The sequence below is a fragment of the Glycine max genome, chromosome 16, assembly GCF_000004515.6.
Source record: "Glycine max cultivar Williams 82 chromosome 16, Glycine_max_v4.0, whole genome shotgun sequence".
Taxonomy (NCBI): Eukaryota; Viridiplantae; Streptophyta; class Magnoliopsida; order Fabales; family Fabaceae; genus Glycine; species Glycine max.
In genome coordinates this window covers 6,833,795-6,857,476 of record NC_038252.2, presented here as the reverse complement: position 1 = coordinate 6,857,476, position 23,682 = coordinate 6,833,795, and the positions used below count along the sequence as shown (strand labels likewise).

The following is a 23,682-nucleotide window of genomic DNA, read 5'->3' as shown; positions in this document are numbered from 1 at the left end:
TTAAATATTTTAATTATAACTAGGTGTGGGACCCCTGTTTTTGTATGGTTTTTTAAAAATTAAAATGAAAAAAAAAATACAGTAGAAAAACAATACAATAATGTTGCACTTGTTGGACAATTTTAATATATATATCGATGATGATGAAGACTTTTAGAATGACATTTTTCTTTTCTATATCATCACTATTTTTTATTAGAAAACAAATTAAAACTGTAATAAATAAAAAAACAACTTAAAACATTTAAAGTATAGTGAAACTAATTCTTTTAGAAGATGCGTAAGTTCGAACCCGTTCAATTTTCATACAATGCAAAAATTTATTAATGTTTTAAAAAATTACATCACTCTATAAAATCGGAAAGATATTACAAAAACAAAACTGGACAAGTATTATGTTTCAAAGTTTTAATTTTATATTTATCCAAATTTTAAATTCAAATCTTATAATAAATGAAAAAAATATGATTAGAAAAAAAAAATGTCTCACTAAAAGTGATCAAATGAAAACTTAGTATTAATTTCATAATAACAAAAAGGGATGACAAAAATAATTATCTTTTAAAGTGTTTTTAAGAACTACTTTTAATGAGAATATTTTTAGAAATTTTCTTTTGAAGGAGTGATTTAAGAAATTTTTCTTAATCTTGTATATACTTAATCTGTCCTTTTCACTTTTATTTCTATTTAATATTTTTAAAATATTAATAAAAAATAACATTATATCATAATATAAATTATTTATTATAATATAAAATATAATTTATGAATTCAAAATATTTATTATAAATTTAGTTAGATAAAATAAATATTATTCATGTATAATACATAGAATAAAATAATAGAATATATATATATATATATATATATATATATATATATATATATATAGAGAGAGAGAGAGAGAGAGAGAGAGAGAAGGTAGTTAGTGATAATAAAAAAATAAGATGTTTTTTATAATATTTATAGACTTATCACAATATCCAAAATAATCTCAACAATTAATATCTTGTAGATATACAATAACAAAGTCCCAAAATAAATCAAAAGCCCTCGATTATTGTCATGTGATAAGAAAAAATAATAATATGTCAAATATTTTTGAAGAGCTTATCTTCTAGTAATTTATTAAAGTATTAGTTGAATCATATCTTACTTGAAGTTTTTATTCTTTGTGGTTAATGGATATCAATATTACATGTTGAATGGGTATTTAAAAATGTAGCTTAAAGTGGAAGAAAGTATTGCAACTATTTATAAAAGAATATATTTTGAAATGACACAACTCTTCATAAAACCATATAAATGAACCATTTAATCTTTTATAAGGAAATTTAATATAAAATGGATTTTTAATGTATACCTTGTAAATATTTTAGTTTTTATTTTTTTATTACTATTTGTTATTGAGAAAAGAATATAATGAGTTTTAATAATTTCATGGTAGAAAATGATGCTTGAATATCCTTTTTAGGTGTTTACACCCTGAGAGAAAAATGAAAATATGAGAGATAAGTTATTGATTTAATTGATAGTGTAACATAATAGAAAGAGAGATGAAGAAAAATGATAAATATTAATGAAATATCTGAAAATTGTAAGTGTCCAGGTATAATTATCCTTTTAGTATTGAATATTTGAATTCATATATTCATTGATTGATTATTAGGTATGTATTTATTTATTATATTTATTGTTTGAGAAATGTTAATTAGTGACAAATTTTATTTTTTTGATTAAATAAAACCTAAATAAAGTGACTTTTTTTAAAAGGAAATAAAGTGAGATAGAAAGAGTGAACTCTCTTTTATTAAAATTGAGTGGTTTAACACATTAGTTTAGTGAGGTATTCTACCATACCTCTTTTTTTGTTTAAAAAATATTGATATTTTAGTACTCTCTTTAAAATATCATATGGATATTAAAGCAAGTCAAAATTTAAAAAGAGAAAGTCAAGAAAGTTAACAGTTCTGTACTTTCTTCGAATCATCATTTTTTTTCAATAGTTAAAATATAAATAAATAAATAAAATTACGAATAAAAACGTTTAAAAATTGTTTGTATTTGACAAAATCAAAGATTGTTAAATATACAAAATTGACCTATAAACACCTTCGTCTCTTTGGTTTTTGTTTTTTTTCAATTCATCACTTCTTGACTATTTCCCATAAAATATATCTTGCATTGTCCTAAGACATAACTTGTATCCACGCGCTTAATGTTTGATTGATCTCTTTGTTAGTTGGGGAAAAGTATGCACAAATTAGATTTTTTGAGGAACAACATATCGAGAGAAATTTACATTATAGATTAAATTTGTTATAAAATACCCCTAATTAAAAAGGTAAAAAAAAAAGATTATATAAACAAAGCTGACATTGGTGATTAAACAACTAACATTTAAGTATATAAATCAAAGTTGTAGATAGTAGTTACTTACTTTATATGTAGATAAAGGGTGGACTTGTAAGTTGTAGAAAAATGTATGAAAGAATATATTTTGTCTCATGTATTTGGCTAAATTAGGTCTAGATGCCACCAGTGCTTTCTAGCCATTATCTGATCTCTAAACAAAGTGTGTTTCTGTTGTCTTCCACCATCTGGCGGCTCCTTGCCAAAGTCGCAATAGCCGCAGAGAAAATAGGATTTCCCGTAGTCATTACTTAAAATTGTTCAACTCTATTAGGGTTATGACAACTTTACTTATAAGTTAGGAGTTAAAAAAACAAAAAAATTATAACCAACTTAAAAAAATTTATATCAATAATATAAAACTTTTATAAGCCCAAAACTGATATGGGGGGGTGGGGGGTGTCCCCTTTACCTGCAGCAAAGGCGGAGCCGATGATTCCTCATATAAATCATATCATTAACCTCCATATGATTTATGAATAACATAAACTGACCTCAATTATATGGTACAAAAAGTGGACAATAATAACTTGAGAACAAGATTAATCTAACAATTATAAGAAAAATTATTAACTTATATATGAAAGTTGTCCCCGGTTGAAGCCGTCATCATATATATATATATATATAATTAAAATTTTATTTAACTATAAAATTTCTAAAAAAATATATAAAAAAAATCAAATATTTTAAATATTTAATTTATATCAAAAACATTATCACCATCATGATCATCACCACCATTTCATATTTGATGATAAGTTTAACATATTTTAAAATAATAAATTAAATATTTAAGATATTCAATTTTCTATTTAATAAATATATAATAATTTATTGATTTTTATAATATTTATTTTAAAAATCATATCAACAATTGATTATTGCTAATGTATATAAACGAAACTATTTAATAAAACTCAACCCCCAATTATGTTTTACTTTTGCTCTAAAGCTTTTTTTAAAATTAATTTTACACCTAAGTTTAACTCATAATAAAAAATTAATTTATATAAATAAGGTTCGATCAATTATTATTATTATATATATCAATAAATATATATTTAGTTCATATACTTTCAATTTGATTCCAGTCCCCAAAATTTAAAATCAATCAATTTAGTAACTATACATTAAAAAATGGGTGAATTTAATCAATGGCTTAAGGAAAATTCGTCAATACGCAAGGATTAAATCCACCTATTTATAAAGTATAATAACCAAATTGATTGAATTAAAACTATAGAAACTATAACCAAATTTGATAATAAAAAAATTAAGACTAAATATATTTTACTCGATAAACACACACGAGCTTTCTTTTAAACTAGGCTAAATTAAAATTAGCCTTGAATTTTAAAAATTAAACCATCCTCTAAACCAATGAGTCAATCCATCAAGCTCACCCCATTTTACTTCCCCTAAAAAAAAACTAAGGATGAGAACATATCTGGTTTGCAAAAATGCTTTTCGCTTTCATTTCTTATTTTCATATTTTGTTTGTTCCTAATTTTCCAAAACTCAAATAAAAATTAGTAAAAACAACAAATTTTATTTTCACGATTTCTTTTACAAATCTTTGAAAATTAAAACAAAATATTTCATAATTACTTGCAAAAAAAATGAAAAAAAATCTCAAACCAATCACACGGCATGGCAAAATCTTCCCCCATTTTCATTTATTATGCAAGTCATTTCCATACATTAAGCAGGAGGTAAAGGCCTTTGGATGAACCATATTATACAACAATACATCTCAGCAACCTCAACCCTAATAAGTTAGAAGTAAGTCAATCCAAAGTTAAAAGAGTATGGCATGCTACTCTTGCTGAGAACATGGAATCAAGGTGAACTAAACTGACTTATTTTTCTTGTTAAGATTCTAGATGTAAAATTTGGTGGGGTTTATTCAGATTGCCATACTGTGATTTGGGACAGCCCTAATGAAAAAATTATGTGAGCACATTGTGTCATCAGTAACAGCAGAAGAAAAACCCTTTAGACCTACCTTCAATATTGCCACCTTTTGGGGTTTCTCCAGAATCATCTCTTCTAGCCATTAAAGCACTTGTACCGGGAGATTCCGGTGGCAATACAGCATTCTTAGACATCATTCGCATTGGAACAACCGGCTCAGATGGTGAAATAGTAGTTAGATATCGAAGCAGCATCTCTATTATTTGACTAAAATTGGGTCGATCGTTTGGATCCTCTTTCCAACAAGAGGTCACAATCAGAGCTAAATCTTCAGGAAGCTCATCAGCACTTGGCCTTGTATTCTGAAATAGTAGAGTAAATGTTTGTATCATGAATCCTTGGGTATACTCCAAGAAAAACAGCAGCACATTTAGTGATAAACACATGTCAAATTATGATTATATTCAGATAAAGATCTTAAATAATAAGAAGCTTGAAAATTGAAATAGCCTATGACAAATCACATAAGTGCTGTTGTTTACGCAGGAATCAGGTGATTATACTTTGTATTTAAATTCGACCAATGGTGATAGAGTAAATGCAATCACCATTAATGCATGTTTCGAGCAAATCTGTGATTATACTTAAAATCAAGGGCCTGCTTAATTTGAGAAAAACAGTTTTCGGCTTTTATTTCCTATTTTAACTAATAAAAAACAAAAATGCCATCTTAATTTCACTTTGTATTCTGATTTCAAAGATTTATAAAGGAAATCGCAAATACAGCATTTTACTGTCTCCACATTTCACCATTTCTTATATAAATCTTTGGAAACATAAAACAAAGACAAAGTGAAAATAAACCTCCAAATCAAGAGTCAAATATATCTCCAGAATGTAACCCATAAAGGGGGGAAAATGTTTCCAGATGCATCAAGAAATTGCCAATCAGTCTTTCCAAAAAAAAAAAGGTAACTTAACAGTATTACTCTTCTCTACTTCTGATGTTTCTATTTCTATGATGGAGGATGCTTGCCAGTGGACACAAATTATACAAGTATTATCACCTTAAGCATAATTCATTATAGCAAGCACTAGATGACCAGAAAGTTATCTACCTTAAATGCCGCTGCATATGCAGCCTGTAAATTAGACATGCCTTCAAAAGGTAACTTATTATGGATGAGTTCCCACAACACTATAGCAAAGCTATAGGCATCCACCTTATGGTTGTAATGCTTCTTCTCCCCTTGTCTCAGAGTAACAGTGCTGTAAAGCTGCCACCAAACAAGAAATGAAATCATAAATTACTAATATGGACCACCCAACAGGAAAATTAATAAATTGTTTAGTTTTCAATAATTAAGAAGTACTTCTGGAGCCATCCATCGATATGTCCCTGTCTCAGCAGTCATCATCTCTGTTAAGGACTCTTCTCTGGCTAGACCGAAATCAGCAAGTTTAACAGTTTTATGATCTTCTGTCAAGATCAAGTTATCTGGGATGAAACCAGGACACGTGATAAGAATTACACTTGATCATTGATGAAAAGAAAAGAAATAGATAGATATTATCAATTATGCAATTAGAAGCTGTTTTCACAACAGATATTCATCACCCCAATGGTTTATGATGTCTATCCCAGAAACATTGCACCTTACAAAAGAATGAAGGGATTTTATATATTTCTTTTATCACAACATTGCTATCCCAAACATCTGGCACTCATAGAATCTTCAAGTATATAATTATAAGCACATAAATTGCCTGAGTTGCTATCCAAACTATATCCACTAATAGGTTAGAACAATATCCAAATACCAGTAGCATTACATTTTCAGATATTTTCTAGTTCTGGGGTTGAAACCACCGCATAAGATACATGACCAGAAAATTGAGAGCAATCAGTAATGATAACAAAGATTTGTATCCCTTATTTTATGTACAGACACATACAAGCCAATAAATCAAAAACGCCACTATTTACTTTTTTAGAAAGCTTTAATCAAGATCAACAATCAGGAGCAAGTAACAAGCAAACATTATCTGATGCAAGATGTAAAATTTCACCAAACTCTAGCCAAGTCTAAATCTTTTGGATTATGAGCTACCAACTAAAATTCAACAAAAACTGGCAAGTTTGACAATCTTATACAATACCAGGTTTAAGGTCACGGTGAATGATCCCATGAGAGTGTAAGCATTCCATTGCACGGGCAATATCGAGAGCAAATCCAACTGCTATGCGCATATCCAAACACTTCGGCCGGATACTCCACAGGTGTTTGCGCAATGTTCCACCTAAGAGAAGTTCAGTTACAATAACCATAACAGGTTCTTTGCAGGCCCCAATAAACTGGCATCAAACAAGTGTATAAGCTATTGTTAGACAGATTTTTACCCAGTTTATAAATATTATATATAAATATAATTTGAGAACCAGTTAATGTTAGTAACTATTTATTGCCAATCCCAATTAATGTATATATTGATGTCTACACACACACATACACAACACAACATAAACATGCTTCAGAAAAGAAAAGCTTTTTGTTTTGGGATAACAACCTTAACTAGATTTTTGTGTTGAACTCTAGATAACATGGCAATCTCTCTGGCAAACCGAGCCTCTCTCCTAGAAATCTGTTCTGGGGTTTCACCCTTATTAACAATCTTAACAGCAACGTTCTGATTTTTATATCTGCAAAATAAGAAAATCCAACAACAACAAGGCACAAAGTCATCAAGTAATCCTCTATTCCAATCCAATAATTGATGCAGAATATCTATTTTTCTAAACAAACAGATTCTCTACAAAAAGTTAATGAGAAATTGTACATAAATCTAGACAGATTTAATGGCAGATGTAAAAGGGAAACTAAGAAAAGAAAGCCAAGGTAGAGAGCTGACTTTAGAAATCAAAACAAACTTTCTAATAAATATTAACAAATATAGAAAGGGGAAAATTCTCATGACAGAAGGATTCAAAAACAAAAATTGAATCCAAGACAAGAACAGAACCAAGAAAATTAAAAGAACAAAAAAAATAAAGGATGACTTACTTTCCTTCATATACTTTGGCATGAGCACCTTCCCCAATTTTAGGCCCAACAAATAGTTGTTTGGGATCTATAAGCCACTTAGCATCCAAATTGAACTCCACAACTGAGTGAACCTCATTTCCAGATCCCATTCTACTTCACCTCAAGATGTCAAACTAACTAGTATAGTAAGTAGCAGAATCACTCAAACTCAACAAAAAGACCATGCCCTTCTCTGCACTACAAGGAACAACTCATAGACCTTGTTCACAACTTATCAAAGATGAGAGCTTTGACTTTATGGGTTAGAGAAGAAGAAGAAGAAGAAGAAGAAAAAAATGTTCAACTGGGTACCCCCAAAAAAGCACCAATCCCCAAAAACCAAGTTCCAATATATTGTCAGAAGCACTAACCAAAGAAACCAAGAACTCAGAACAAAAGGCTCTCTCACTCAGCAAGCAATGAGTGGCAGAAGAAACAAAATAAGGAGACAAGAATTAAAAAGAAAAGGCAACCCTTTTTCTCTCTTGAAACGAGGAATGGAGTAAAGGGTTGAAAAAGAAAACAAGATAGGCTCAGAAACTAATGACCCGGATGGAGATTTGGGACAAGAAAGAGGTGGAAAATTGAAGGTGGGGTGTTGTAGTGGGAAGAGAAGTAAAAAAAGAAAGAAAAGATGTTAACTTTATTTTAATCCACAAAGCGTGTTGAATTCCAGAGAGAGAGAGAGAAAGGTTCTGGTGGAAAAGTGAAGCCGCGGAAGGAATGGTGTCTGTGTCAGAAAACAGTGTCACAAGTGGTGGGTGATGGTTTTTCTTTGGAATAAATTATGCAGAGAGATGGTGTTGGAAGAAATCTAGATGCTATGCATGTATGGAGATTTATATTTACAATTTATAATTAATAATAATAATAAGAAATCAAGTTATCCAATAAATTTTAAGAAAGTTATTTTTTATTTTTACCTTAATTTTTTTAAAATATAATAATTATAATAAGTAATTAATTTTAATTATTAAATTTTAAAAAATAAACGAGAAAAATGAAGTGTAATTGTCTTACTGTTATCCTTAATGTAACTTGATTTCTCGTCAATAATAATAATAGTAGATAGATACAAGACAAAAAGTTCTGCATTAAATTAAATGTATGTGGTATTTGATTTTGAATAGTTATTATGGATGGTTGAAGGGAGTTACTGCAGAAATCCTCTTGAAATTAAGGAGGGGACAGTGTGGTCAATGCAATTATTTTGTTAAGTTGGGCTTTTTCGGCTCAAACAGGATTCAGGGCTGGTTTACCAAATTCGGAAGCTTTTTCTCACATGAAAGTAGAGGGGAAATTGGCAGGTTAGGTCAAGTTTTATGTAAAGCAACCTGATTTATTTTTTAAAAAAAAAAGTCTATTTATTTGATTTAATTTGAAATTGGTATTTTTTAATAATTTTTAATCTTATGCAATGAATACATAAGAAGAAAAAAAATATAGATTTCTGTTGAAAATTTATTTTATATATAGGCAATTGAAAACGTTTGAATAGGTGAATTTAATCTCTCTTAACTATGCACTTAATTCATAAAATTAAAATATTTTAACAAATTGCCTATAATTTCAAAAGCTTTTTTTTTACATAATAAGCTAATATAAATAGACAAAAAGAAGTTAGACTAAACTGCACATTTTCCTATTTTTGCAAAAATCGAGATTTTGATTCCTAACATTTGATTTCCCTTATTTTCAAAATTTGGAATTCTGGTGTATCAGAGGGTTGACCGTCAATTAGATTTTTAACACCTAGAAGATGTGATTTGTTTTCAATTAATTATAATTATTATTTGAATTACTTTATTAAGTTAATTAAGTGATTAAAAAAAAACAACAAAAATTTTCATCTTCCTCTACGGGCCAAATATGTCGAACACTGACCCCCTAAAATAGGGCCAAATATCCCAATTAGAAATAAGGAAGATCAAAATTTCGATTTCTCAAAGGAAGACCAAATGTGTTTAGCCAATAAATTAAAAGGACTAACAAATTCATCCTTTTGATAGATTGACTATTAGAATAAATGTATAAAAATAACTATTACAAAGAATAGGAAGTATAAGTTAACTATTTTTCTTTTACTTTGAGTGTGTTTAGATAGGATAATTTAACTAGGTAATGTATTTTTTATAGGGAGTTGAATTCTTTTTATTAAAATTAATTGTTTGGATATTTTAGTAAAAAGAATTCAAAATTTTAGAATTTTAAAAGGACTTTTAGTTAGTTGAAATAATAGAATTTCAAATTTTATCTTCAAGGGAGTGAATTTAGAAATTTTGTAACTGACTCTAACTTTTCTCTCTCAAACTCAACGTATCATGGAAGGAGCACAGCCATGGTGTCGAATCCGTACGCCGACGCCGACAGCCCCTTGCCTACCGCCGTCGTCAACCTCATCTCCAACTCCTCGCCATCGTCCTTCCTCAACGCGTTCAGCTCCACCAAGCCTCCGATCAGTCTCTCGTCGAAGAAGATCTTCGGCATCGTCGCGCTCCCCATTCTCTCTCTCAACTCTTTCTCTCGCTCCGCAAAAATGTCAACATTTCTCTCGATGAACCTCAATGCTCTCTCTCTAAAGAACCTTCACATTGCGCAACACTCTCTGCAGTTTGAGCGTGAGAAGAAGCTGATTCTCATTCTTTCCCGTGCAAACGATGCGTCGTTTTTGTTTTTCACCGTCACAAAGACCTTTAGCCCCGAGAGGTTGAACTCCGTCACACGAGAAGAAGTTGATTCTCATTCTTGCTGATCACGGACGACAGGTCATTGCTACGTTGGCAGAGGAATTTTCTGAATGTGGAGGAGGAGGAGGAAACGATGACGTCTTTTTGAGTGTAATTCGTTGTTGGAGGCACTGGCTTTGGGAGAAGTGAATGTGGTTGCACGATTAAGAGCGGTCAAAAGCTGAAGAGAGGAGAATTAAGGTTTGACTTGTTGGTTTTGGTTTGAAATTTAGGGTTGTCATTTGGTGGTAATTCTGTGATTGTTGAAGAGAGAGGTTGTATCCAAACACAGAATTTTAAAAATAAAGAAATTTAAATTGAAGCATTTGAAATTCTCAGAATTTAAAATTCCTTAGAATTTTAAATTGGCTCATCCAAACACACTCTAATAGAATTTTGTTAGTTAGTTTAACAGAATTCTGTTAGTTAGTTAGTTAGTTTATGATTAGCTTCAAGGTCTAAAGGTTTATAAATACCTTCTTTATAATTGCATTAAACTAACTTTTTTAGATTCAATAATATCAGGCTTTTACTTTTTTATTCTCAATGTTTTTTATTATTTTCTCTGTTCACTCAGTTCTCTAATTCTGATATGGTATCAGAGCTTGTTTCTTTGTAAAAGCTCTTCTCTTCAGTTTATCGAGCTGCACCTTCACATCCATGGCTTCCGCATCTCAAGTTTCAGTTCACATTCATTTCCGGCAACGATAGCTGAGAAATTGGATGATTCCAACTATCTACACTGGCGACAACACGTTGAACCATCATTAAATCGCATAAGCTGCAGAGGTTTGTGGTTAATCCAGTCATTCAGCCTCAATTTCTCACAGAAGATGATCGAATCATCAATCACATTATCCTGAATATGAAGCTTGGGAAGTGCAGGACTAAACGTTGCTTGTTTGACTTCATCGACACTCTCGATGTCTGCCCTTTCTCGCGTGCTAGGCTCAAATCACTCCTATCAGGTATGGGAGAAGATTCACGAGCATTTCAGCCTTCACACCAAGTCTAGGGCACGGCAATTACAGACCGTGATGCGTGCTGTCTCACTCAAAGGGAAAACAATGGATGAGTACCTTCACAAAATCAAAGGCTACGTCGACGAGCTTGCTGGCGTTGGATTTCTAGTACGACATGAGGAGCATGTCGGTGCTATTCTTGAAGGTCTACCTTCGGATTATGCACCAGTAGTTTCTGTGATTGAAAGCAAGAAACGTACGCCATCAATTGCAGAGATTGAGGCTCTACTTTATGGCCACGAAACTCGCCTTGCTCGGTACAATCGAGACACTCAGATGCTTGCGTCTCCATCCCTAGAGGAGGTTATGGTAGAAGTAACAGTGGCTGTAATACTTTGTTTGATCGAGGTGGTGGTCGTGGTGTTCTGGAAGAGGCCGCAGTGGAGGCAGATTTGCTAACTTCCAGTGTCAAATCTGCCTCAAGTATGGTCACACTGCTAATGTGTGCACTTTCGTTTTGATATGAATTTTCAACCTCATGAGTCACTCACCTTTGTTGATCCACTACACTCCAACCAATCCTTATTCGATTGCCTTGGGTAGGACCTCAAATACTTGGGTTAATCCTAACTTTAAATCAGTTACTCAGTCCTCTGGCCAGCCTAGTGTGGTGCTTACCAATTTGACACCTCAGGGTAATGGTCAAGCTAGCTCAACATGGATTCCAGATTCTGGAGCTAGTTTTCGTGTAATTGGTGAATCACAACATATCAAACAGCTGTCACATTTTGATGGACCTGACCAATCTTTATAGGAAATGGTGAAGGTTTGAGTATTCCAACATGGCTCTTCATCTTTTTGTCTCCTAATGACTCTCATATTACTTTCAAACTTAATAAGTTTACATGTTCCTCCATTTCGAAAAATTTGCTAGTGTCAGTCAGTTTGCTAAAGATAATGCTGTTTTCTTTGAATTTCACCCTCACTTATGCCTTGTCAAATTACAGGGGACCAATAAAGTGCTCCTTCAAGGTGCTGTGGGTGCTGATGGCCTCTATTCTTTTCATAACATCAAACTCCAGGATCACAGACCTCAGTATTATCAACAACATCTTACTCTAATAAAGATCTACTGTTACATCTAGTTCTGGTTTTTCATCTCCTAGCATTGTTAACCTTTGGCATGCTAGATTAGGACATCCTAATAGTCATGTACTAAAATTTGTTCTTGATTAGTGTAACATTTCATCATGTAATAAAGTGATTTCAAATTTTTGTGCCTCTTGTTGTGTGGGAAAATCTCATAGGTTGTCTTCCCATACTTCCATTTCAATGGGTAGATGTCTTAATCAAACTACTTTCCTCAACAATATTTGAAATACTAAGGGACAAACTCAATGTGAAGCATTTTCCTATAGAAAAACCTTCCCCTTGAGTTTTTTTTTTTTTTTGGGGGGGGGGGGGGGGGGGTGCTAGAATGATTGTATTACAATAATTGCAGGACAGTTAGGGCAGTTAGTATGAGCTAACTACTTTTCTTTCACTAACCGAATTTTGTTAGTTAGGTTAACAAAATTCTATTAGTTAGTTGTTAGTTAGTTTGTGATTAGCTTCAAGGTCTAGAGGTTTATAAACACCTCATTTGTAACTGCATTAAAACTAACCTTTTCATAATCAATAATATCAATTTTTCCCTTCTCTACCTTCGATGTTTTATCTTATTCTCTGTGTTCGCTCAGCTCTCTAATTTTGATATTGACACACTTAACCTTTCATGTAAGCTAGATTTTTTTAAGGATCATATAAGCTAGATTTAAATATATAAAAAATATATAATTTTAATATATAATCTATTTATATATTAGAAACTAGAATACATAAATTTGAGAGTATGAGCTTTATTTTTCCTAATTTTTAAAATAAATATTCTCAATATTTCTTCAATTTTTCTTTTATGATATAAGACTCACATACTATTCATGTTATTAACAGTTTTTCATCATAATCATCTCAAATTACTTTCATTTGAATATTTGATCTTCTTAACTAACAACCTGATATCTCTTTCCATGTATCCTTTTTTTTATCTCTATTTTTAAATTGAATTTCAATTTTTTAAAAATAAATTGTCAATAAAAATAATTTTATAACACAGTTTAAATTGTTTATTGTAAGCTCAAAGTGTAATTTATATATTTTAAGATATTTAGTCATTATGAATTTTAATTATAATATGATTTGCATATAAAAAATATTTAATACACTATAAATTTTAATTATATAAAAATATTTTTGTTTTGCTGAGATTATATAAAAATAAATATTTATTTAAATAATAATATAACATTACTGCATTATTTATATTTATTTTAAAAAATAATTATTAAATTTAATATTTATTTTTATTTAAAGCTTGACTTTTTTTTTTACCAAACAGGTGTTTTAAAATCATTGACTTAATTTAATTTAATAAATAAGTTAGATTAGAGCATGCCTATTATGAATGAAATAAGGACAAATGAGATTATTCGTGCATCAATATTTACAAAACAATTGAAGTTTGTATGATAATAAGATAGTTAGGTATGTTGTATGTTTTAAGAATGGTAATATATATATATATATCAAGAATAGTAAATCTATACATCAAATGAGTAATTATTATTATAATAGTTATGCTTTAATTTGGAATTTGTCAAGACATATAAAATTCATCACATAATCTTGACAAACTCTATCATATTGACATGAGAGGACACAATGACACCAATTGGGCAGATGGACATCAACCGTGGATTGTAATTTGGAAGGAAAGATACAAATATGTGTTAATCGATCAACCTATTCGAGAACATCTTGTACATATGAGTAATTACATGGACTGGTACTGAGAAAATTCAAAAGTTTGCCTAACACGATTTGTAACTCAACCAAACATTGCCCCTACTTCTTGCTCAACTCCAGAGATAGAAATTGAACAACATCCTTCACCACAAAGCCCACCAGTTGTTGTCATCATGTATGATGAAGGACTACAACCACCTCCTCAATCATATGAATTCACACCACAACAAAATCATCATCAAGATTATAGGTACAATTCACAGTTCTTTAGTGCTAGCGGAGAAGACTTTATGAACAATCTCATAGGTACAGATTTTCGAACACCAAAATCTATTTATGCGTACATGCAAAGTATGTTCATACCTTCGTTTGCATCCTTTCACTAAACTATTATTGGCGATTCTTCAACTAATCAACCAAATATTAATGACTTCGTTGAGGAAGAAGAACATGTTATTCTTGATGAATAACTTCAACCACAAGAACATGGACAACCTCCTAGATATGGAATTGGTGGACACAAACGACATTATTTGCCCTTATTAATTATGTCCTACTATGTTGATTGTCAGTTTGTCCTTGTTAATTGATTAAACATTGAATAATGCATTAATTGACTAAGCATTGCATGTTTGATGTTGCTTTTTTCGAGACGATTTAACCCCACATTATTTTTTTTCCAAACGACTTGACCTCACATTTCTTGTTTTGAGATGATGTGGTTGGACAATGTTTTTTATGAAACGATTTGACTAAACACTATTTTTTTTAACTGCACAAACCAACTGGAATTAATTAAGATACAATCTAAATTGTTTATATTATCGATGCAATCCCAGTTGTTGGTATGGGTCATGCGAGAACACTTGATCACCAAATATATATAGTAGTAGGGATTAGATGTAACTCAACATCTTTGTCTAATATTCACCATATTGCTTAAAATATGAAGAGTGTATCCACTCTTTTGTATTACGATGGTGACATGATTTTATCATATGAAAGAATAGTGTTTGAATGTCTTAATAATCCTAAAGTCATCACAATAAATAAGAACATATCATTTTTAAGAGTGTATATTTTACTCTCTTCTTGTTAGTAGCTTAAGGCTAACTCTAGGTAGTATTTAGTTTATCATTTTTAAGAGTTGACTAATTTTAGTTTAACAATTGTCGTACAGTTGTGTGACAATTGTTAACAGTTGACAATTACTCAACTATATATAAAACAAATTGTTATAATTTTTTTAGAACACTATATAAATACTAAATATTATAGGAGGTTATTGCTCATACTTGCTCTAGTACATACCAATTTATTGTCATTTTTATCCAAGTCGGTTGATCCACATGTTTGTGTTAAAAAATGCTTTATATTTCAATTATTATAAATTTTTAAATAGAAAATAATAATTTAAATACTTCATGAAAGAAAATTTAATGACATAATTAAACAATTACAATTATAATATAATGATTATAGAATATATATAATTTTTTTTCATAAAACATTCTTGAAGAGGAAAAAAACTTAAAATTGTGGCTAAATTTTAAATTAGGGTTGAAGATTGGTACATATCAAACTAATAAGTATGTATTACATTAATGAATTTAATATATATAATTTTATTAGTATATTTACAATTTTTTTTAAAACATGGATAAAAACCAACGTGGCCTGTGCAATCGCTGGTTGGATAATAAAGTAAATTCATAATTATTAATAAAAAAATCTATAAATTTAGTTACAACTTCAATAATTAATTTTTCAAGTAATGCTTATTATTGTATTCTATTCTCTAAAGTGTATTGTTCTTTAGTCAGGGAGTCAAATCCTAACTGTGTACCATTTTATAAGCCACTTTTAACTTATTTAAATGAGTTTCAGTTTCAGTTTGACATAATCCCTCATACAATGCAACAAGTTTTTATTGAATAAATGCTGATGGAACACTCAATATTTTGTCTTTTACCTGGATTAACTGGTGTCCTCTCAACAGGGGCAAGCAGAGAGGGGAAGGGCACCGTGGGAAGGGGTACTCTTCCGACCACAATTATGGTTTAATGTGCTTATATATTTTTTATACTAATTCACCTTTTATGCATGTAAATAGAAGCTTTTAATACATCTATATGTATTACGAAAACATATTAATTTGAGACTTTGCTTTTGCATCAGGTGAGAGAGAGAGAGGTGTAACAAAGAATGGACAATGTTCCAAGAGCGTATGGCTGAAGCTGAGAATGAATATTTTCAAACAAGGGCAGCTATTCCCCTTAACTCCACAGGACAATGATTAAGCAAAGAAAAAAAAATTGCTTTTAGAACAACCTAGTACAGGTAGCTTGAGCAGCAATAGCTATATGCTTGTTTTGACATTAGATATGTCCTTTGGATTGATCATAGTTTAGTTTTAGATACATCGATTTGTTTTCCCTTTGTTTTTATGTATGGGTTATTATAAGGGTATATTATTTTATTTTCTTTCTATTTCTATTTTTTTTCCTAATAGATAGTATTTATTACATCTATCATTTTTTTTTCTTTTCAAATTATTTCTTGTGCTTCTTCTGTCGACCCCAATTTATCACTAACTACAACAGATAATGAGTACTTTTCTTTATATACCCAATATTAGATTTTGAATTTTTGTTAAAATATTTTTTAAAAATAAAAAGACCCGAATTTATCGCTAACTACAACATATAATGAGTACTTTTCTTTATATACCCAATATTAGATTTTGAATTTCAGTTAAAATATTTTAAAAAAATAAAAAACCCGAATTTATCACTAACTAAAACAGATAATAAGTACTTTTCTTTATATACTCAATATTAGATTTTGACTTTAGGTATTTTGAATTTCAGTTAAAATATTTAAAAAAAAATAAAAAGACAGTGAAAGAGACGTTTAGGTTCACATGCTGTACTTAAATGAGAAAAGAATGACTAGAGAAAAAAGAGTAAATGGAAAATTCAATTGTTTCTCTTCGATTATATGATATAATAATAAGTGAGAAAAATATGGAAATTCATTCTATTTAATAAAAGGGAAAAGGATAGGAAAGATAAATTTTAGGAAAAATCAGATATTTGGTGGACACTGTCATCTTAATCTCCTAAAATTAAGAAAATTTAAAAGAAAATCTCTAAAACTGCAATTTATTAATCGCTTCAATTGTGATACATTATCTAAATATGGTAGTAGTTAAAAGTATTTTTTGATAAGATCTATCATTATTAGATTAGATTTTAGGAAAAGAATTATCAAGAATTCCTCCTTTCTAATAAAAATATTTTTCTGTCAAGTAAAATTTAAGAACTCAAATTAAATTACATCACTAAAATAAAAAATGACAAATTATTTCATCTTATATAATATAAGACCTATAAAAAAATGGTACAAGTACCTAAAATGAATTCTTTCATGAAAAATATTCTAATAAAATACATGAAGATGACACATGATAGGCAAATCAATTAAATTAAAAGTGAAAGCTATTTTTTTTAACATTACAAATAATTACAGGATTCACATATTTTATTATTATTATCATCATTTTAATTAATGTATCAATTATCGTTATTCTATTCACTCTGGTTCTCTTTCTTTTATATTTTACTTGTCATTTTGTTCCTTGTTAACACTCGAGTGCATGCTATACATGGGAAGATGTACGCACTACGGAAAAAATCTTTCAGACAGTGTGTCTCATTCTCCAGTCTCTCCTGGTGAATAGTGAATCGAATGCTATAGGCGTTTGGTGATTTCAATTTCAATTATATGGTTGGAAACTTTGCTATTTTAAAACTTTAATGTTGTTGAAGTATGGCTACGGTTGAACTTTATTATTATTATTTTTTTTAGGAGCGTTGAACTTTATTATAAGACTTTGGTATTTTTAACATTTTAAGATTGTTGAATTATGTTTAACTGTTCTTTCAATAATTTTGATCGCTGAAACATTTTGGGAAATTTTGAGCTTCATGTGGTAATTACTTAATTATGTTTAACTGTTCTTTCAATAATTTTGATGGCTGAAACATTTTGGCTGTGGCTTTGATTGAAATATTGTTCCCATTTATTTTATTGTTATTAAGCTGAAAGTTTAGCACTTGGTTATTGAGGAGGGAACAATATTTTCCTCTTCAAATTCCCGCCAAACGTCTTTCTTTTCTTTTCGACACCTTTGTTTTCTTTCCTCTTTCCTCTTCCCTCACTCACTCACTGTGATCTCATTTACCCACACAACAATGGCATCAGATTCAGATCTATTGACACAATACTCCCACACCCGCCGCATCGTCCTTCTCATCGACCTAACCTCACTTCACCACCACCATCTCCAGGACTACACCAAACGCCTCGTTTCGTTCTTCGAAACCCTAATTTCCTTCCCTCCGCTTTCTTCCTCCCTCTTCTCCTTCAAGTTCTTCTTCTCCTCCCTCTCCCCTCTCCTCTCCTTCTCTAAGCTCCAACCCTTCCTCCCCAACCCTACCCTCTCCTTCAACACCCCTTCCTCCACCCTCGCACACCTCTCCCACACCCTCTCATCCCTCCTCTCCTCCTCCTTCCACTCCTTTTCCACCCCGAACGCCTCCCACCTCGCCGAATCCCTCTCCCAACTCCTCCATGACCACTCCTGGGAACACCCGGACGACAACGACCACACTCCCCACCACGCCATTCCACCCAATTTAGTACTCCTCTTCTCCCCCTCTTTCACGTCCCTCACCTCCCTTGCCTCGTTCCTTGATTCCGACGCCGGTCTTGTTGCACACTCCGCCTCTTTCTGCGGGAGGCTCTCTTTAGTTTTCTCCAATGTAAGTCGGGCCTTTGCCTCCAAGGGAATTCATTGTTGTTGGATTAGTATTGGTAGCGAGATTGGGAGAATTGAGACTGATGAGGCTAGAGAAGCTTGTTGTTTGCTCGAGACTGGGCTTGGGAGGCTCGGTTGGGGGTTTTGCTCTTTGGATTCGATTCTACTTGGTTCGGCTCTTGTTCCGTTTGGCTTGGTTTATCCCAAAATTGGGGTTTTGTGGGATTCTGTTTGTTTTTCTTCTAGGGATGCTAATAATGTTGGTGCGCAGTTGAGTCTTCGGATGTTGGATGTGAAGGGGATTCCCATTGAGTACAGTGATTGTGATCTCGAGTTTGTTGATGTGAAGGTCTTGGGAGGGAGTGGAGATTTGAATTTGCAGGGTGGAGGATGCGGAAGAAAGGAGAGGTTTTGGAAGCTGTGTTTGGACGGAGGTGTCAAATTGGAGGTTAAGATTGTGCAGAGGTGTGACGCGTTTGTTGGGATAGAGGAGTGGTTGTCTGATTCAGTTCTAGTGCGTGAGGATTTCCGGGGATTGAAGAAGAAAGTGAAGGGGGGTTTGGATGGTTTTTTTGCGGATAGGGTTCTTGAGCTTGTTGCAGGCGAGTTTGGTTGTGAGTGGCGGCGAAAACAGGTGCCGGTTTGGGAAATTTTGTTGAGTTTTCTTTATAGGGAGGGTTGTTGGGCATTGGTGTCTGTTACCAATGGTAAAGGTGGTTCGTGTATCGCTATTCTTAGACCTTTTACAGTGTTTGCTGCTCTCTTGTCTGTGTTAGGCGATCCACACGGGGCTTGTAGTTTTGGTGAAGAAAATGTGGGACAATATGTCAGGATGGTGGACAATGAGATTTGCGGATCTGATGGCAAATTTAACAAGAAAGAGGATTTGTTGGATTCTCAAGGTAAGAAAAGTACTGCGGTGGTTGAGGGTCATCAAAGGAAAAAAATGGTGGATTTGAATACAGTTCGAGACCTCACGTGGAACTTGTTCTGTAAGTTGGTGTATGATCAATTTGAGACAAATTTGCTTGAGGTTTATTATACCATGGAAGGTAACAAGTCTAAAAAGTTGAGATTTTTGAAATGCTGGATCAAACAGATGAAGAAATCTGGCTGTTCGAGTCTAGCTTTGTTAGAAAAACCCAAGCCAAATCCGATAGTTGCTGAAGAGGCTAGCAGTAAATTGAATGACTTAACTCAAAATGCTGAACAGCCAATCTTCTCATTTGCCTCAGCTGAAATTAACCCTGAGCCAGAAGCTTTGAGAATACAGGAGGATGCTGTGCTGGACTTTAGGTCAGAAACATCTGAATCATTTTTCAGTAATCTTGCCGACAGGATCAATCGGGGAATTGAATCTGAAGTCGTAGACACAGGGGCGTTGGCAGAGCGACTTGTAAATTCATCTATATACTGGCTATGTCAGAAGGTTGATAGGGAAACTATTTCTCAGAGTCAGTCTCCTTTGAAAGATCATAACGCTTGTGGTAGCATGATTGCATCTGAGCTGATGAAACTTCTATTAAGGGAGCCCAAGGAGATAGTTGCAAAGCATAAAAGCCAAAATCCAAGTAAATTGCATCTAAGCATGATTGGATTTCATTCAGGACCTATTGCAGATCATGTAGTTAGAGAGTATCCTTTTATAAAGTTTCCCTTAAATTTTTGCATGCTATTGTTTTATTGTTCTATTCAGCTATAATTATAGGAACTTATGTTCCATATTTTTGGTTTTTCCTTAGTAAGCATTAGATATGAACTGCAGATTTTATTTCGAATGGAGATTTTACAATCAGAGGTTGGAAGTGAAGTTGAAGATTCCTGCAAACAGAAGTTTGTAAAACAAATATGCCTGCTTTTAGAGAACATTATGTGTCACATGGAAACAGGATTCTTTGGTGATTGGACTCTTGAAAATTATGTGACAAAGATAATCAAAAACAGGTACAAGTTTATGCACTATCACGAAGATATTTTAGACTAGATCTTGATTGATGTTTCTTCAGAAAATAACGTGCTTTAGCACAAATTATGGAGTTTTGTGGAATTAGTAGCTTCTACTTAGAGTGTGAACAATAACTCAATTTATTTTCATTTGCTGCAATTGTGCTAATATATAGTGTTTTTTGCTTGCTTACCAGTTTGCTATGTACAAGAGATGGTGTTGAAAAATGATTCTCTAAAACTTTACTTTTATCTTTTTGAGTTATTGCAAAATACCTTTCATCTTATCCCCACTTTTGTTTGTCCAGACTCCAAACCAGAAATAAGAAAATGGTTGAGTTTCTTTTTTATCTTTTTGGGGAAACAATGGAATTAAATTTGCATTGTGTGAAATAGAGAAAGCTTGTTGACTTATGATAGTGAAATCCCTAAAATTCAGGTATTCTCTCGCTCTTGAAGATGTGGTTCAGAGAATCTACAACAAAATGGACCTGCTGCTGTTTGCCGATGAGGATGAAGCCCCAAATAGTTTACTTAACAGTGAGGACAGCTACAAACCTTTGAAGAAAAAAACATACAGAGATGAGGTAGGTGAAAATGATTTCAGTAGCCAACCTATTTCAGCAGAAAATGAGCCCTTTCAGTTGCAGAAGGATGGAAGTGGAAGATTCCAAAGGATTGAAGATGGTGACCATAAAAAACTAATTGAAGCTAAGGAGAAGAGAGAGAGGGCACAAAGATTTTCATCTTTTACAAGTTCAATGCCTGTTTTGCGAAGAGTTAGGGCAACAAAGCAGAAGGGTATGAAACCGAAGACAGATCTGCTTCAAAGGGTGCAGAAAAGGAAGGAGCGAGAAAGGGCAAGCTATGGAACTGTATGTGAGACTCCAATGACAGGAAATAAGCGTTCAAGCCCAAGGGCAAGGAGTTCAGATGATGACAATGGCCTGGCTGATAGGAGTCAATCATATGGCTCAGTTTCTAAGGCATTGTTCATGGATGATCTTTGATGTGAGTAAACCGTGACTGAGTCCCATAGAGAAATTGCATATGAAAACTTGCAGAGCAGAATGACTCTATAGGTGCTTCAGTATTTGACCACAAATGATGGAATGTAAATGACCTGATTTTCGGTAAATTTCCTTTCCCAGTGTTCTCGTAACTTGTATACTAACATAATCAATTGATTCACTACATTATATAGTATACTATTCAATTGCTGAATAAATATGAACCATGTATTTGTTCAATTGTCAATTCCTTATCTCTACAGCCACTGAACCTTTTATTTTTATTGCGAACTCGTCATTTTATGACTCCACTCTGTTGGGATGCATACTTAGTAAGGTAAGCTTGTTAAAACAATGAAATACAATGTTTTAAGTACTAATGTTTTGACTGTTATTCCATGTTTAGGCATGCTCAGATCTCAGCATAGTCAATCTTGATGTCTCATTTGCCTTATTTTTTGCTGTGGGTGCTGTTATGAATTATTGCACTAATCTTTCAGTCTTAGCTGTTGTTACTTGGTAAGTCTTGTTTGTTTCCATACCAATTACTCGCTCTGTTCCAAAATAAGTGTCACATTTAAAAGAAAAAAAAATCTTCCAAAACATGTCACATTTGATTTTTCAATGTAATACTAATTGTTTTTTTCCCATTAATACCACTAATAAATGTCATGCTAGTTTTTGAATGTAATATTAATATTAAGGCTAGTTTTGTAAAATTACATTGGTCAACTCTATAACTCAAGAGGAGAAATTCACTTACTCTACAAAGTAACTTTGCCCATCCTTGTCATTTATTTTCTTGAGATCTAATGATTAAAAATTATTAGGTTTTATGAAAACTAATTATGAGGATGAAGAGGAACTCCATTAGTAAGTTATTATTATTATTTAATGTTGGTAATGGCGGATGGCGGTTCATGGTGAAAAACAAAAAATTCGTCATAAAAATATGACGGATGGCGTAGTGAAAAATGGTGGATGTCATGACGAACAAAAAAAAATATACATATATATAATTATAAATAACCAAGTATCAACACCAAATAAACTCATTGAAATTGAAAAAAACAATGGATTGCATACAAATAAACTAAAAAAGTTAAAAAAGTTTCATGGGTGTCAAAAATAAAAAAGGGTGTCAAATGGAAAAATGAAAAAAAAGCTGCAATCATCATAAACGGATGTCAAACAGCAAAAAAAAAAAAATGCACCACTATCCGTCCTCCACGTCAACGTTCGTTTTCACTGTTGTGCTGTCGTTCGTGCTGCCATTCGTCACCGCCATTTGTGGTGCTGCTGGGTGCTGGTGTTGGTCGCTGCTTCGCGGGGTTGTGTGGGTGCTGGTCGTTGCTTCGCGGGGTTGTACTGCTGCCGGTCGTCGCTGCTGGTGGCCGTTGGATGCGGGGGCGGGGTTGTGCTGCTGTTCTGTTTCTGCGTTCATGGCTGCTGCGCTTTTGCAATATATTATCAGGTAAGGTTGAGTCATGTGAGCCCAACACCTATCGCGAAAAAAAACAAAAAAGATCACTATTTTGCCTTTTTCGCCATGACTCGACATGACGTCGCCATACACAACCTGCAACGTCATCGCTATTCGGTGACATTTTTTCAAAATTCTACCATGCTTTTCCGCCATGGCCGCCATTTGATAACACTGTTATTATTAGATACATCTTTTGTCCTTGCAAAATGTGTATTTTGTTTTTCATCCTTAAAATATTTTAAATAACACTTCAAACAATAAAAAAGTATTTTGAATAGTAAAATGTTGATGAAAAGCGGTCATGACACATAAAACACGGCTAAAAGGAGCCCAATTTTTTTTTTAATTTGTTTAGTCATGTAATAATTTTTTTATATTTTTAGGTTATATTTATAACTAAATTAAAATTATTGTTATTTTATGTCTCATTTTGTTTAAATTAAGATATGACATGTGACTAAATAGTATTATTATAT

At 32.2% G+C, this 23,682-nt stretch overlaps 2 protein-coding genes across 3 annotated transcripts; one reads left to right on the top strand and one right to left on the bottom strand.

Moving 5' to 3' along the window:
* Window positions 1-3,944: 3,944 nt before the first annotated feature.
* LOC100808329 (serine/threonine-protein kinase STY13) lies at window positions 3,945-8,228 on the bottom strand. Its single transcript, XM_003547659.5, has 6 exons — window positions 7,392-8,228; window positions 6,898-7,030; window positions 6,490-6,685; window positions 5,703-5,827; window positions 5,448-5,606; window positions 3,945-4,691 (listed from the first exon to the last, which is right to left on the bottom strand). The coding sequence occupies exons 1-6, from the start codon at window positions 7,520-7,522 to the stop codon at window positions 4,386-4,388; spliced, it is 1,050 nt and encodes a 349-aa protein (XP_003547707.1). The 5' UTR covers window positions 7,523-8,228; the 3' UTR covers window positions 3,945-4,385.
* A 9,543-nt stretch (window positions 8,229-17,771) lies between these two features.
* Window positions 17,772-21,960, top strand: LOC102660949 (uncharacterized). 2 transcript variants are annotated; one of them, XM_014769173.3, is made up of 4 exons: window positions 17,772-20,401; window positions 20,519-20,710; window positions 21,150-21,297; window positions 21,361-21,960. In XM_014769173.3, exons 1-4 carry the CDS (start codon window positions 18,201-18,203, stop codon window positions 21,718-21,720), a joined length of 2,901 nt encoding a protein of 966 aa, XP_014624659.1. In that variant the 5' UTR covers window positions 17,772-18,200; the 3' UTR covers window positions 21,721-21,960. The 2 variants fall into 2 exon arrangements, with proteins under 2 accessions (XP_014624659.1, XP_006599081.1); XM_006599018.4 differs by having other exon boundaries at window positions 17,775-20,401; window positions 21,150-21,960.
* Window positions 21,961-23,682: the final 1,722 nt, after the last annotated feature.

What these genes read in the sequence shown, in the direction of transcription:
- LOC100808329 (XM_003547659.5), bottom strand. Translation starts at nt 7,522, where the DNA reads ATGGGATCTGGAAATGAGGTTCACTCAGTTGTGGAGTTCAATTTGGAT. An exon ending in AACACAAAAATCTAGTTAAG is followed by an intron (nt 6,686 to 6,897) that starts GTTGTTATCCCA and finishes GTTTGATGCCAG; the next exon opens with TTTATTGGGGCCTGCAAAGA. An exon ending in CATATGCAGCGGCATTTAAG is followed by an intron (nt 4,692 to 5,447) that starts GTAGATAACTTT and finishes CTACTATTTCAG; the next exon opens with AATACAAGGCCAAGTGCTGA.
- LOC102660949 (XM_006599018.4), top strand. Translation starts at nt 18,201, where the DNA reads ATGGCATCAGATTCAGATCTATTGACACAATACTCCCACACCCGCCGC. An exon ending in GCAGATCATGTAGTTAGAGA is followed by an intron (nt 20,402 to 20,518) that starts GTATCCTTTTAT and finishes AGTAAGCATTAG; the next exon opens with ATATGAACTGCAGATTTTAT. An exon ending in ACAAAGATAATCAAAAACAG is followed by an intron (nt 20,711 to 21,149) that starts GTACAAGTTTAT and finishes CCTAAAATTCAG; the next exon opens with GTATTCTCTCGCTCTTGAAG.